At 32.8% G+C, this 15106-nt stretch overlaps 2 protein-coding genes across 2 annotated transcripts; one reads left to right on the top strand and one right to left on the bottom strand.

Annotated features, from left to right (window-relative positions):
* The first annotated feature begins 2376 nt into the window (after positions 1–2376).
* Positions 2377–3618, top strand: HELRODRAFT_96898 (hypothetical protein). The gene has a single exon (XM_009012604.1). The coding sequence runs from the start codon at positions 2536–2538 to the stop codon at positions 2797–2799; it is 264 nt and encodes an 87-aa protein (XP_009010852.1). The 5' UTR covers positions 2377–2535; the 3' UTR covers positions 2800–3618.
* Positions 3619–3773: 155 nt separating this feature from the next.
* HELRODRAFT_167085 (hypothetical protein) lies at positions 3774–8665 on the bottom strand (the record flags this gene model as incomplete). Its single annotated transcript, XM_009012603.1, has 10 exons — positions 3774–4110; positions 4215–4264; positions 4386–4809; positions 6088–6389; positions 6506–6627; positions 6844–6908; positions 7183–7351; positions 7569–7696; positions 7931–8096; positions 8335–8665. The coding sequence occupies 10 exons, from the start codon at positions 8663–8665 to the stop codon at positions 3774–3776; spliced, it is 2094 nt and encodes a 697-aa protein (XP_009010851.1).
* Between the last annotated feature and the right edge of the window lie 6441 nt (positions 8666–15106).

Below are 15106 nucleotides of genomic sequence, written 5' to 3'. Positions count from 1 at the left end.
TACATACATACATACATACATACATACATACATACATACATACATACATACATACATACATACATACATACATACATACATACATACATACATACATACATACATACATACATACATAAATGATTTCAAAAGGATGTCATTCCCAGATTATTTTATGGTGGCCTTCGTTGCTTTTATGGTCAAATTAAAACTCCGAATTTATAATTAATGATTAATATGGAAATAATAATAATAATAATAATAATAATAAATTGAAATAAGAATAATTTTTGTGAAATATTTGACCGCAGTGCTATGAGTGAGTAATAGTACATATTTTCTATTACTAATAGAATATTTCATTGTGACAATTTTTTGTGCTGCTACTACTACTACTGCTGCTGCTACTACTACTACTACTACTTCTACAACTACAATATAATATTAATAATAATAATAACAATAATAATATAATCTATAATAATAAATAATATTAATCTCTCATCACGTAAAGACGTAAGCAGACTTAACAAATTACCTCGGCTTTGCTGTTATTATTTCTATTTTTCTCAAAAGCTCTCCTCACGTAATTAACTCGCCCATCCCTACTTAATCACGGTGACGTCATAGCTCGTTAATATCGAACTAATCTCACGTGCATTCGCTGCTTAATGTACTATTAACATCAAGCCGATCTGTGGCGTAACGTACGTATGATAACATTAATTAATTAGATAACATCAATCTAATTAAGCATGTACACAGTATTAATATCAAACTAATTTCAAGTAACTTAGCTAAAAGGTTCCTAGGTGCAATAGAGTGAGAAGTGATGATGACGACGATGATGACGAATTACTTCGTAGAGATGACAGGCTGGACTTTTAATGGTACTTGATTAGGTTCCTTACGATAAGCATTTCAAATTTACATCCTTTTAAACAAGTAAAATAATAATAATTATGATAATAATATTAATTATTATTCTAATAATAATGATAGTAATATAATAATAATTACAGGTAAAACCATTTGGTTCCTTTATATTTAATAGAACAGCAGCAGCAAATTTATCGATGAAGAAAACACTTTTTCAAAAAAGTTTGATGTTATTTGATGTAAAAAAAAAAAGGTGCTAAAATGGTTATCGAAGTTAATATAAAATAAAATTTACGAAGATCCTTGTTTTTAAGTGTTAAACGTGGTTTTAAATCTGTGATACGGTTAGTTTAGATTGATGTTTGTTCGACTTTCAGAGCTTTTTTTTTTCATCTAACTTGCTTTCAAACCTCAAAACGGCAAATGCATCAGCTGTTATTAGCTGCTTTTTAAAGTCGCATTCATCTAGTTATCATTCATTATATCATCATTATATCATCATTGTATCACCATCATTATCATCGTATTTCAAACGAAGACGATGATAATGATGGTGGTAGCTAGTGACGTATTGGTGACGTAATAGGGTAACGTGATGATGGCGATGAACTTTTTTTACTAAAATTAGCTTCTAACAGCTGTCGTTGACTGCCTATCTTCATCATTATCGGCCAGAAAATGATAACAATGATAATATTTATGAATGTACAGATTATATAATTATATATAATCTATATATTACAGATTATATAATTATATTATTATATAACCCGATATAACTATATATAACTCTATAATATTACTACTAATGCTACGACTACTACTACTACTACTACCATTACTACACCTACTAGTACTACTACTGCTACTACTACAACTACTAGTACTACTACTGCTACTACTACTGCTACAACTACAACAACAACAACTACTACTACTACTACTACTACTACTACTACTACTACTACTACTACTACTACTAGTTATGATAATAGTGCTTCCAAACTGATAAAAAGTGAGGTCAATAATCTATGTAAATATTGACTTAAATGTACCATTCATTGCCAATACATGTATGTAGGTACATATGTTTGTTTGTATGTTTGTTTACATGTACGTATGTATGTGTGTATGTATGTGTATATAATATGAATGTAGGTACTGTGTTTGTTTGTATGTATGTGCGTGTATACAACTTTATATAACCCGATATAACTATGTATAACTCTATATAACATTATATAACTCTAGTTGGGGTTTTGTAGATTTATATAGTGTTATATAGAGTTATATAGAGCTTCATATAGTTTTATATTGTTATATAGAGTTATATAAATTTATATAAAGTTATATATAGTTATATAGGGCAATATAAAGTTGTATAGAACTTTAAAGTGTTATGTAGACTAAAATAGATATATATAAGTGTGTTTGAATGTGTGTGTGGTATTTGTGTGTGCGAATGCTATAAAGGTCAAGAAATTATTTTTAAATTGTTGACGTGTAATTCAAAACTTAGATCTACTTTTAAACATATTTTGTGGACGTTGCCATCCTCTTAAATTAATCTTGATCGCAAAAGTTTTATTTCAACTCCACGAAGGATATCTCGCGACGATTAATTTTAAAATAAGATTAAAAATTAAATTTAAAATTAAATTATATAGAAATTAAAAAATGTCAAGCCACCCGGACGACGAATACGAGAGTTACAACTACGAGCATGACAAGCATATGAGTTCAGGCAAGAGTGGCAAAGGAAGGACCAAAAAAGAAGCCGAAATGAACACTAACAGGCCAGATCCCGGAGGTCACACACGGAAAACCGTGACCAAACTAATGAATAGTCACCATAACGAGTCCCAGTCGGCCAGCGCTCCGAAAAGTCACTCGAATCCACCACAGCAGCAACAATCTGCTGACAACAAAGAATTGTCATAAAGTTGCTAAACAAACGCTAATAATCACTAATCCTTTTGTATTCCTGCTGGTTTTTGTTGTGGAATATTAAGTTTTTGAGAATGTTATTAGCATACAAATACATATTTACGCGTTACTTATATATATACAAATACAATTGTTAACTATCAATTTTATTAATGGATACTATGTATAATCCCATCCATTCAAGTTTTTAATTCAGTGTGTTTGTCTTATTTTATGATATTTAATTAATAATTCAATTTTATTGGTTTCCTTTTTTTGTTTCTTTTGTTAACTTGTTTTGGTGGCTTGAAATTATGAATAAATAATTGAATAAAAACTATACAACATGTGTACATCCCAATTAATATATCCTATGTATTTGCTGATAGTTATCTATTCTCCTCACCTCGTATAATTATAAGTGCAATCCTATCTGCCACGCTCATTCTATTCAACTGATGATATATACATATAAATTTACATTACAAATATCATACATAAATAAATATATGTTGGTAATAGACCATAATTTTTACAATATTTAATTTACAGAATATTGTAGAAAATAAATTTATATGTATTTATATATATATTATAACAAAAGTGTTTAACCAGCTTTCTTGTTTTTCATTAATAATTTTACGATGTACAACGTAGCATGTAGTTTTTTTTACGACAAAACCATCCAATCCACAGCAAGCACTGACCTCTCCCATTCCATACAATAATAATTATGTATAATTAATTATAATTTATGAAACTTTTTCACAGGGCGTATCGATCACCATGCTATATTGTCTCAAACAGAAATACAGAAATTAAAAGAAACATGGGTGAACAAATAAATGTGTGCATGTAACTGCTTCCTACGTAAATCATGCAGTCATTAATTAATTAATTAATTAATTTAATCAATTCTTTCTTTCTTTATGTCCTGTCATGTATACATATGACCACTAGTTACTTCATTACTACCACAAAACCGTCAATCACTTATTGCCCCATTGTGGATAATTATAGGCCCAGCCAGATTTATTGCTGGGTGGTGGAGGGGGGTTATTTGGGAAGCCCCCGAAACCTGGAAAGCCAAAATTAGGAGGGAAGCCAGCAGCTCCGTAATTGTACTGATTGTTGTAACCGTAGTTGTTGTCGTATGGGTAATATTGCTGCTGCTGTTGTTGGTCGAGATGTTGTTGGTGGTAAGGTGGTTGTTGTTGTTGAGTTTGGAATGGAGTGGATGTGGAGGCCGATGGCTGGTTCGGATTGTTGACGGGTTGATTCGATTTAGTGATCCATCTGCTGTTGCTGCTGCTTGTCTGACTGCTACTGAAATAGAAAGAAATACACTTAGTGCATTTGACTTAAACAAATTCATTTGGACGAGTGCCCAGATGATAATTCATGAAAACTATAATGCGAATTCAACTTACATCTGCCAACTACTGCCGACTCCTTTGTTAGCATTCGCGTTCTCCAACTTCTGAAGAATGAAACAATGTAGGATGTGTCGTAAAACAAACGTGGTTATTTATACAGCAGAAAACGAGTGATTAAAATAGAGAAATTGAAGAGAAAATAAAGGAAAAACTGAAAATTGTCACCTTGGCTGGTGCATCCATTGGGGACATGACCTCAGCAGGGCCGAGATTCGAACTGCCACTCCCACCACCAGCAAACGAGTTCAAATTAGCGGAGGCATCTGGTTCGGACAAATCATTTTTAGGGCCTCTCCAACTCGGGCCCATCATACCCATTTCCCCCTGATCAGGAAGGGGTGCGTTACCAGAAAGAACCGCCTTCAGAGCGTCATATCCGCTGAGGTTCTTCATGAGGGAGCTCAAACTTGAAAGCTGTGGATTGTTGCTGTCCTGCTGGCGAGGAAGGCCCATGCTGTTCGTGATGCGTGCTATCTTCGCAGCTATCTCTTCCACGCGACTCGTGGCCTCCAACAATCTCGAACCCCCCCGCGGACGGTCCCTGTAGTCGTCGCGACGTGCTGGGGATGCTCTGCGCCTGTCATTCCATCTGTTTCGGTTGCTGATTTTTAGAAAACTTCTTAGAAACTATCGCTAAGCAAAAGTGCGATTTATGACAAGAAACAAGTAAACTTCTTTCACGCAGTAAATAAAAATTTACTAAACTGGCCGGACAAATGTGCGAGATGAAGAGGAGCTAGAGAGAGGGTAGCCCCACCTCATCCCAATGGTCCATTGTTTTTCAATGAACAACTCATGCACTGCCAGCCTGTCCTCATCAGTTGCCACAAAAAATTTGTGAAAAACAGAGACCTTCAAATGGATGCACACTTGAGACATGCGGCCTTCTATACATTAGAAGCACAACTACGTGGCGAGTCGGGCATAGGCTCATGTTTGAAAGTTCAAACAAACTCTTGCCAAGAATTCAGAAGATTAATTTGCAAATAATTATGAAAAAATAAATCATCTGTCAGTTTTTTACCAGCAAAGATGGTCGGTGTCAATTTAAAATGATCCTCATCTTCTTGCAGTAGGAACATCAGTAGTAGTCCTTGTCTCTTTCTCATCTCTTTGCATCTCAACAACCCACAATTGTACTTCTTAAAAAATGAACTATTTTAAATTTTTAAAAGTAATTGCAACGGTATTTTTTCATTTGGATGGAGAAGGAATTTCGCCTGCTCATTTGACTGCCCAGCTAAGATAATTTCATTTTGCCAGAGTCGTCTGATAAGACAGGCAGTCAGAATAGTAAAAAGATTAACGTATCATCGTCATTCGTTGCTTTCTGCGACTTTAGAATTATTAAAATCACATTTTTAGATGAATTCCGCGCGATGTTTGCTATATAAATGATTTTCTACAAACTACATATTCACCAAACAATGTACACCATACAGTTTGAAATCACAAAAATAGCTAGCTTAAGGCATCAAATTGTGAAATAATATACAACAAAGCAGCCTATTAAAAGAAATTTTCACTAGAAATGATTCAGCAAATATAAAAAATGAGTCATTTTAAGACGACAGCCATCCTCAATATTTCATAGCTGCTAGATAACACTGCTTCTAGGATGGGTTTGAAAGGACAGAACCTAAAATGCAAGGAGCGTCGCATGCCTACTTCATATTCTCAATATGAATAGGTGGCAATGGCAGGTTCAATCCTCTCACATTTTTACAGATACATCAAAAATAGTTTACAAAATCTGACTAAACTGAATACCTACGTTGAGTTTTTACAAAAACACACCGAATGAATTAACCTCTATATTCATTTGAAACAAAGAAAAGAAGATGTTTTTTAAACTTTAATGACAAACTTTTTTCTGGTATCATTGAATCTCCTGTTAGAACCGCCCCCACCACCACCAAATCCCCTTCTTTTTCCACCACCACCACCACCAACTCCGCCATTACTCCCCACACTCGACTCCTTCCAATTTCGATCCGTCCCAGCCTCGTTGTCGAAACCGGACACAGTTGACAACCAATTGTATTCTTTCGGGATGGACTCTCTAACTGACTGGATCCTCTTCAGATCTGAGAATGTGTGCAGTGGTAGACCCAGGCTGGCGCGTATTCGGTTGTCAGTCAGTATGAGGTTTCGACAGTTGCTTATGACCTGCCAGAGTGCAAACGGATACCAAGTAACAAATAAACAAAATCGTAAACAAACACAAACATACAATCAAACACACACACACACACACACGCACATACAATACAAAATCAACCAACCATGTTTATTTTATTAACTTGGTTGTCAGTGAAATTTTTACTGACAGAAAGATCTTTGAGGATAGTTTTCAGACCGCGAACCTGGCACATGATTCTGTACCTTCTCTTCATCTTCATCAGGCCTTCGATGGGGGAAATAAAGATCAAAGTTCAAACTAGGAAACAAAACAACAACAAACGAATGGCAGCAGTACAGCAGTACGACAAACAAACATGGAATAGCGTTGAAATCACCTTCTGGTAGATTAGGCTTCTGGTAGGGCAAGAGCCTTAACTTCAGCCCACCAATGATGAAGGGTACGGTTCGGTTTGCAGTAATTTTCATCAATCTCGTTCACCTCGGATCTCACTATCGAAGAACAAGAAACCCGTCCTTACTAGTCTGTTCTTCTCAACAGATTTTCTGAAATGTGAATTTTCATTTTAAAAATTTACTAGATTCTATTTTTTAGTGGAGAACAGAAAATTTTTGCTGTGTGTGATTTTGTCCGATTTAACATACCAGTAAAAAAGTTTGGACAGAACAAACGGAATGAAGGAACAGAAACATACATCATGCACATACAAAAACACATACACGCACGCACACACACACACACACACACATTAACACACACATAAACACAGAGAGAGATAGACAGACAGGCGTACACATACAGACAAAGAAAATTGCAAACTTTTTATTATGTGCAATTATAACGTCCGAAGCGTTGGAGAATGAGCTCCTAATTTGTTCAGAGCCTAACTCTTCGGGGACATTTTTGATTGTGATTAGGTTTTTCAATGTGGTCGGGATCTGACAGAGAGCAGTCGAATTCATCTTCACCCAGTCCGCTATGAACTTCTCTGTAGTCGGGAAAAAAAATTCATTTTTAAAAATTTACACCGAATAAAACATAGATTCAACAAAAGTAAGAGGGACCAGCATACATAAAACAAATAAAACATCGATAATAACAAATAATAATAAATAACTAAAAAAATAAATGAATTAAAATAAATAAGAATTAAAATGATCAATACTTGCAGAGGCATCATGCATGTCGAATGCTTTAACAACGACCTCCTCGCGTATTGATTTCAACCCATCCACTGCCTCGCGTGCGTGGATTGTTGACTTGAATAAAATATCCACCAATCTGTATCAATATTGAAAGAACTTCACTGGTTAAAGATTGAGAAAAGAATAATCTGTGTATGTGTGTGTATAAGAAATTGTGTGTGTGTGTGTGTGGTATTTGTATGAAAATTTGTATGACAAATAATAATTAGGCCGTAAGCAACAAACATCACTTTTACCACCACATGTATGGTGTACACTGTACAAAATGTGTACTACACATGTCTGAATAGCATCTACTGATATCATCAAAAGATTTGTCAATATTAACAGCAATTATTGAAAAATTAAAAAAAGTGACTGACCCAACAAATGAAACTTCATTATCTTGCAGCGGTCTCCTACACAGGGTAAAGTTTGTCTGAAATGAGCAACTCCTCTCGATGCATTCTATGAAGATCGGGTGAGATAAATCTGACAGCCGGAGCGGATAAACTATGACCCGTCTCTGCCTAAAATGTTCCGTCAGATCTGTTCAGTTTAACAATGTTTGTCAGTAGTTGTAGGGATGTGCAAATTTTACATTTTAAAAGTTACAGGTAGGTTTGTTTTTTATGGATATTTGAAAAAGTTTATCCTATAAAAGTATTTGTTATAATGAATGACTATCAAATGACAAACAGCTTCTTTACTTAACTAAGATTGCTTAAGCAGAGTCAGTAAAAAATAGTTTGAATTATCAAACTTAAAATCATACTACTCAAACTACCTTCAATTAGTACAGCTTCCTTCGGCTGACAGAATCTTTCAACCTCGAGTTCGCTGGCATCCAAGCCATCATCCCCTTCCCACTGACTGGGCAGATCTTCAGGAGGATTCTCCTCGTCGTAATCGTCATCCTCTTCATCCTCGTATTTCACCTGATTTTTATTCAAATCCTGTGTTTCCGACGTTAATGAAGATGGAATTTTTTCCCCAAATTTGTTCCCATCATCTTCCTCGTTCCGCAAATCAACTGAGTCGACGACTCTCGCATCTTCTTCAGTATCATTTGCATCCTCACCGAAGTCAACAATGTCCGAATTAATCTCTTCACTCATTTATTAATTTTTACTTTCTGAATATGAACTTATTCGTCCAACTTTGACAACTTTTTCAAGCTTATCGTTAGGAAGATTAACCGAATTTTTAAAATTTAAAGCGATTGTTTACAAAGTGAGCGATAAAATGCTAACAATGAAAAATGAAATAACTTATTTTTTTAGATAGTTTCGATATCTATGGTTCTTATAATTACAGAGAGGAATCATTAATTTGGTTATAATTGAAGGTTTTAAAGCACAATATGTAACTATCTCATTTTTAATATTTTCAAATCTAATACGTGCTTATTCCAATTCATTCACAATTCCATTCATACATCCTACATTCAAGCATCCATTCATTCATTCACCAATCCATTCATTCATCCATCCATCCATCCATCCATCCATCCTTACATTCATCCATCCATCCAGCCATCCATCTATCCTTCCATCCATTCATCCATCCATCCATCCATTCATTCATCAATTCATTCATCCATCATTTCATTCGTTTATTCAAACTATTTTTCAATTTTAATGAAACACACATTAGCACTACAGTCTGAAATGTGACTTTTCGAAATAGTCTTCGCGTCTTTGTCTGTGTGTGCGTGTGTGTGTGTGTGTTTGTCGGTTCAGCACACACTGACAAACACACACTGACACACACACACACGCTCATCATCAGTATATGAATATGAATTATGAATAAAATTATCATATTTGATATAAATTGATCCTTAAAAAGTCATTAAACACTTGAAAACTCCTCATAAAATATTATATAGATGATCCATATCAACAGTTAACCATATTTTACATATGTGGTGTATGTTATATAGGGTATACATATTTATAAAAATTTTTTAATAACTATATATGTATATATATATATTATATTATATTTTATTATGTTATATTTTATATATATATATATATATATATATATGAATAAAGTTATTTAGACAGAAGCTGTGATATCATTATTATTATAGTTATTATTATTATTATTGCGCAGATTATTATCTCTTTTGTTGTTGTTAGAATGACACAGTGTATGCAAAAGTTAGCCGGATCTAACAAAATTGTATCGGTGGCTTCGGCTCGTTCTTTCAAATGCGGATTTCAAATTATTCTACATCTCTTTGTGTGTAGCTTCTCGACTCGACTCTGGTTGACGGTTCGTTTTGTATCATTTATAATATTTATTATTATTATTATTATATAATTATTACTATAATATAATAATTATTATTCATAATTGTCTATAATAACGAAAGAATTATGTTTGTACTTAGCTTAGCTGCGTCGGACTTATTTGAAAAACTATTCCGTGGGAGATATGGTTTGATATGGTATGGTTTTTTCAATTTGTCATGGTCATATCGTGTTTGTATTGTGTTTTTATATTATTTGTGTGTGTTTGTTTGTTTGTATGTATGCATATGTGTATGTATGTATGTATGTATGTATGAGTTTGTTTGTATCTTTGAAAAAGTATCATCTATTCAAACACGTGTGTCTGTGTTGAAGTTTCATGAGATGTTAATTTGGTGTTTCATATTTTATGTACATTACTATAGGTAAAATTTACACAAATACAAAATGCATATACAAAAGTATGTGAATGTGTGTATGTATGTGTGCTTAGCTGTGTATGTATGTTTGTATGTATGTATATATGTATGTATGTATGTAAATAGGTATATGTGTGTGTGTGTGTGCGCGCATGCATATTCATACATATGCATGTGATTAATGTGTATACTAGAGCTATACTTGCTTGTGTTTATTTGAATGGTAGGCCAGCAAGCTGAGGTTGTCATTCATTAGTATTCTATGTCACATGTGAGGTGAGTCGCTATTTGTATTTGCTGGGTTTAGTTTTGTATTCTTTGTATGTATGTATGTGTGTATGTATGTATGTATGTGTGTGTATTTATGTGTTTGTGTGTGTGTTGGAATTTGTGTGTGTGTGTTTGTGTGACAAATACATATTTGCTTGCTAGCTGAATAAGGTTGAATTGGGATTAGTGTATATATTATTCATGTGTGTGTGTGTGTGTGTGTGTGTGTGTGTGCGTGAATATAATGTATGTTTGTGTGCATGTGTACATAAACGTTCGTGTGAATTTGAACTGTAGAATAATGTAATAACAATGATAGCTAGCTAACTATCAGTCTCCCAAAAGCAGTAGCTGAGTTGGACGATTTGTTGGATTGTATTTACGTCTTTCTGCATGTATGTATGTATGTATGTATGTATGTATGTATGTATGCATGCATGCATGCATTGTATATAACGAAAGAACTCTGCTCACTGAAGCGTTAAGTTATTTCTACCTTCAAATGCGGACTTATATAGGTATATGTATATTATGTTATAATAATTTCCAGTATATATTTATTATGTTATAATAATCTCCAGTATATATTTATTATGTTATAATAATCTCCAGTATATATTTATTATGTTATAATAATTTCCATACATAATATATATAATTTATTATGCCATAATAATTTTTATATAATATATATACTTAATTATTTACAGCTTCGCCCATTTAAGCTGTCTGAACAGCAGCTAAACGATTTCTGGCGGGGCTCGAAGAAGATTGAAAATTCTTTTTAAATTCCGGTAAAATTTATTTGTCGCCGCTCTTCTTCCATATTTTTTGGTTAGTTTCTACTTATTATTGATTATTATTATTATTATTTGTAGTAGTGGTAATAGTAGTCGTTGTAGAAGTAGCGGTAGTAGTAGTAGTAGTAGTAATTGTAGTAGTAGTGATGAATTTTGATGAATTTTATACTGTAAGTTATTTTATTGAGTTTTTTCTGATGATCTTGATCTGGTTTTTGAGTTTTTTTGTAAAGAAAATTCTAGATTCAAATATCTTTTTCTTGTTTAATTCGACTTGAATCATTGAATTATTTTATTATTTAGAATGAAAAAAAGCTGATCCGATCATTATTTTCATTTATAGATTTAGACAATTGATTAAACTTCGCACACACCTTCGCATGTAATGAATGCCTACAGAATAAGAGTCATAATCGTACATATAATTCTAGTATACCAAGATCAGAATTTCCAAGAAACATACAGCACTCCTACCGCCTGAGCTATCCTGTCTTGAAGAGGAGGGAATGAGATGGGTTTCTCTGGATGGCTTCTGAGAATAAATTTTCCATTGGTGATTGTTTGTTTAGTCATGTTGCTGATGTTTTCAGCGGGGTTGCTGCCGTGTTTGAATCCGGTGGTGACGAAAACTAAAAACACGAAAATGTATTCATGACTAGATGAACACTCGTCTCTGGGGGAATTTTTTTATGCAGCACGCACACACAAAACCACACACACACATATATACTACACACATACATGCACATACACGATATGATACGATATATTTTACACACAAACACACACACACACACAGTGTTTTTTGCTAGTCATTCATTCATTTAAAATTCAATTTATTTCGTGTTATTTTTATTATTATTATTATTATTATTATTATGTTATTGTTGTTGTAGTTGTTAAAACATACATAAATAATTATAGTAATAATAATATTATTATTATTTTTTATTGATTAATATAAAGACAAATGCCAAAAAGAACATTGAACAACAGTTAAGTAGCATACTCTTCACAATAACTTATCATACAATGGACTTTAACATCGAATAAATGAATGAACATTATTATTATTAATATTAATAATATTATAGTTATTATTATTATTTTATTATAATATTAATTATTATTATTTTTATTATTGTTGTCTGTGCTTTGTACCCACTTCATTCACGAGGCTCTTGACAAGACGAGGACTGTCTTTCTCTCTCTCTTTCTCTCTCTTTCATTTGCTATCTTTCTCTCCTCTCTCTCTCTCTCCTTTTCATGAACGAGCGAAATAAAATGTTAAAAACATTTACAAAATCATCCGCAGTCTTCTGGATATTCCTGTACAAGCATACATACATACACACATACATACAACATACGTACATACAAACATACATACACACACATACATACACATTATTATCATTGTTATTAATATCATATACACATTTGTGTACACTGCTGTACGTGCACTTTGTACAGGAGTGTATGAACTTTGTACGTTTGTATCGGAAATGTGTGTGCGTATGTATGTATGTATGTGTATGTACTACTTATGTATGTATGACTTGCGTATTACTTATGTATATGTGTGTGTATGCATGTATGTATGTGTACGTATGTAGGTATGTATGTATGTCTATAATTATATCAATAATGATTAAACCAGGATCCAACTGCGGAGGAATTGTATAATATAAACATTATTCGTTTATATAGTAATGAATGTGTGTGTCTGTCTGTGTGTGTGTGTGTGCGTGTGCATGTATTGTGTGCACGCTACATTTTTTTAAATCATATTTTAAAAAATATTACTTCCAAAACATTATTTACAACGTCTGAAAAAAAATAACATTGAAATCTCTCATTCTCACTCTCTCTCTCTCTCTCTTTCTACCTTTCCTCTAACCCATTAAACAATTAAAAAAGCGTACTCTATCATCTTAATTTATGCATTCCTCTTATGAATATTATTGGCCTACGATTAAAAGATCTCATGAATATTAATGAGTGTAGGCCTAAGAAAAAATGTGCTTATGAGTGTGGGCTTATGAATATGTTAATTATTTTGTGTCTGTAGTAGAGCCCCAAGCGAAATGCCTGCCAGTGAATTAGCCGGTATAAAGGTTATGTTCGATTCCTACTAAATAAATTTCACCAAAACTAAATAAAGAAATAGATAGATAGGTATATGTAGTTTTAATACATATAGAATGTTGTATTTACACATTCAAATTGTACAATTGTGTTAAGGTGTAGTCTCAAATTATTTTGAATTCTCTCGGAAAAGTTTAAAACATTCACACGTACACACATGACAACATTCACACATACATACAGGACAACATTCACACATACACACATGATAACATTCACACATGATAACATTCACACATACATACATGACAACATACACACATACATACACGAAAAAATTCACACATACATAGGTACATACGTTATCACATACGTGATGTTTTTGATTTAGCAAAAACACATCAAAGAAACCGACCTTGACATTTTAAAAAAATTCTAATTAAATTTCTTGCAAAATCAAAAACATATAAAATATAGCAGATCAAACCAGCCAATCAGAATTTTTTTTTTGTCGTTGGAGGAAATGACGTCATTATAACTGTATTTATTTAGCCGTCCGACTGTGAACTAGTAAGTATGATCATTATAATCCATTCCTATCAACAATTATTTTACAGCGCACAAAACTAAATAAATAAATAGATATATTTACATATTTTTAAAAATTTATAATCAAGTTTTAGAATTGGTCTTGAGTAAGGGTTTTGAATGTTTGAAATGATGAGGATGTATGACTGAACCAATTAATAGGAGCCGAAAGAGGGCTGAAATCAGGTGAGGCGTTTCTGCCTGGCATGCTCGCTTGAGCCTGGAACTCCTGATCTCATTTTTATATTTTTAATTTATTTTTATTTTATCTTTATTTTTGGTTATATAGAGTTGTATGGAGTTAGATAGAGTTATATAGAGTTATATAGAGTTATATAGAGTTGTATAGAGTTAGATAGAGTTATATAGAGTTGTATAGAGTTGTATATAGTTGTATATAGTTATATAGAATTATATAGAGTTATATAGAGTTATATAGAGTTGTATAGAGTTATATAGAGTTGTATAGAGTTATATAGAGTTGTATAGAGTTATATAGAGTTATAAAGAGTTATATAAAGTTAGCCATTATGATATGTTGTGAACTGTTCTTACTAAATGTTCATATTTCTGACATATGTTTTATGACTTTATAATAATTAGTTTTTTACATTTAAATTTTTAAATTGTTGCAATAAACTTTAAAAACAAAAAATCAGTGTTTGCGATTTAGGAGCTCTAGTGCTCTGCTTGGAGTTCTAGTGTATAGATATTAAAATATGGGCCTCATTAAGCCAAGCAATTGAATTTCTTTTCAAAACTGTACATAATCCAATCGGTTTATCAGATATCCAGAAGTCACTCTAAATTGAAATTAAAATGAGTTCAACATGAAGAAACCCACCAGCCACAACCAAAACTACTTAGCGTTCTCAAGAGGGCACCAGATTCATTGTGTGAAACGTTCAAGTGCTGGCAAAGATACATCTTCATCACATCTTTATCACATCTTCATCACATCTTCATCACATCTTCAACATCTTCATCGAACGACGCATACACACACAACAGTCATACGACTTAAACACGAGTAACTGTAGTGTTTTAAGGAAAAATGAAGAGAAAGAGAGAGAGAGAGAAAAAAGAGAGAGAGAAAGAAAGAAAAAGAGTGAGAGATGATAGATAAAAAATAG

Source organism: Helobdella robusta (assembly GCF_000326865.2).
Source record: "Helobdella robusta unplaced genomic scaffold HELROscaffold_11, whole genome shotgun sequence".
Taxonomy (NCBI): Eukaryota; Metazoa; Annelida; class Clitellata; order Rhynchobdellida; family Glossiphoniidae; genus Helobdella; species Helobdella robusta.
The sequence above is the reverse complement of the archived record's forward strand: the minus strand, read 5'-3'. Positions and strand labels throughout refer to the sequence as shown.

Coding starts and splice junctions, on each gene's coding strand:
- HELRODRAFT_96898 (XM_009012604.1), top strand. CDS start 2,536: ATGTCAAGCCACCCGGACGACGAATACGAGAGTTACAACTACGAGCAT.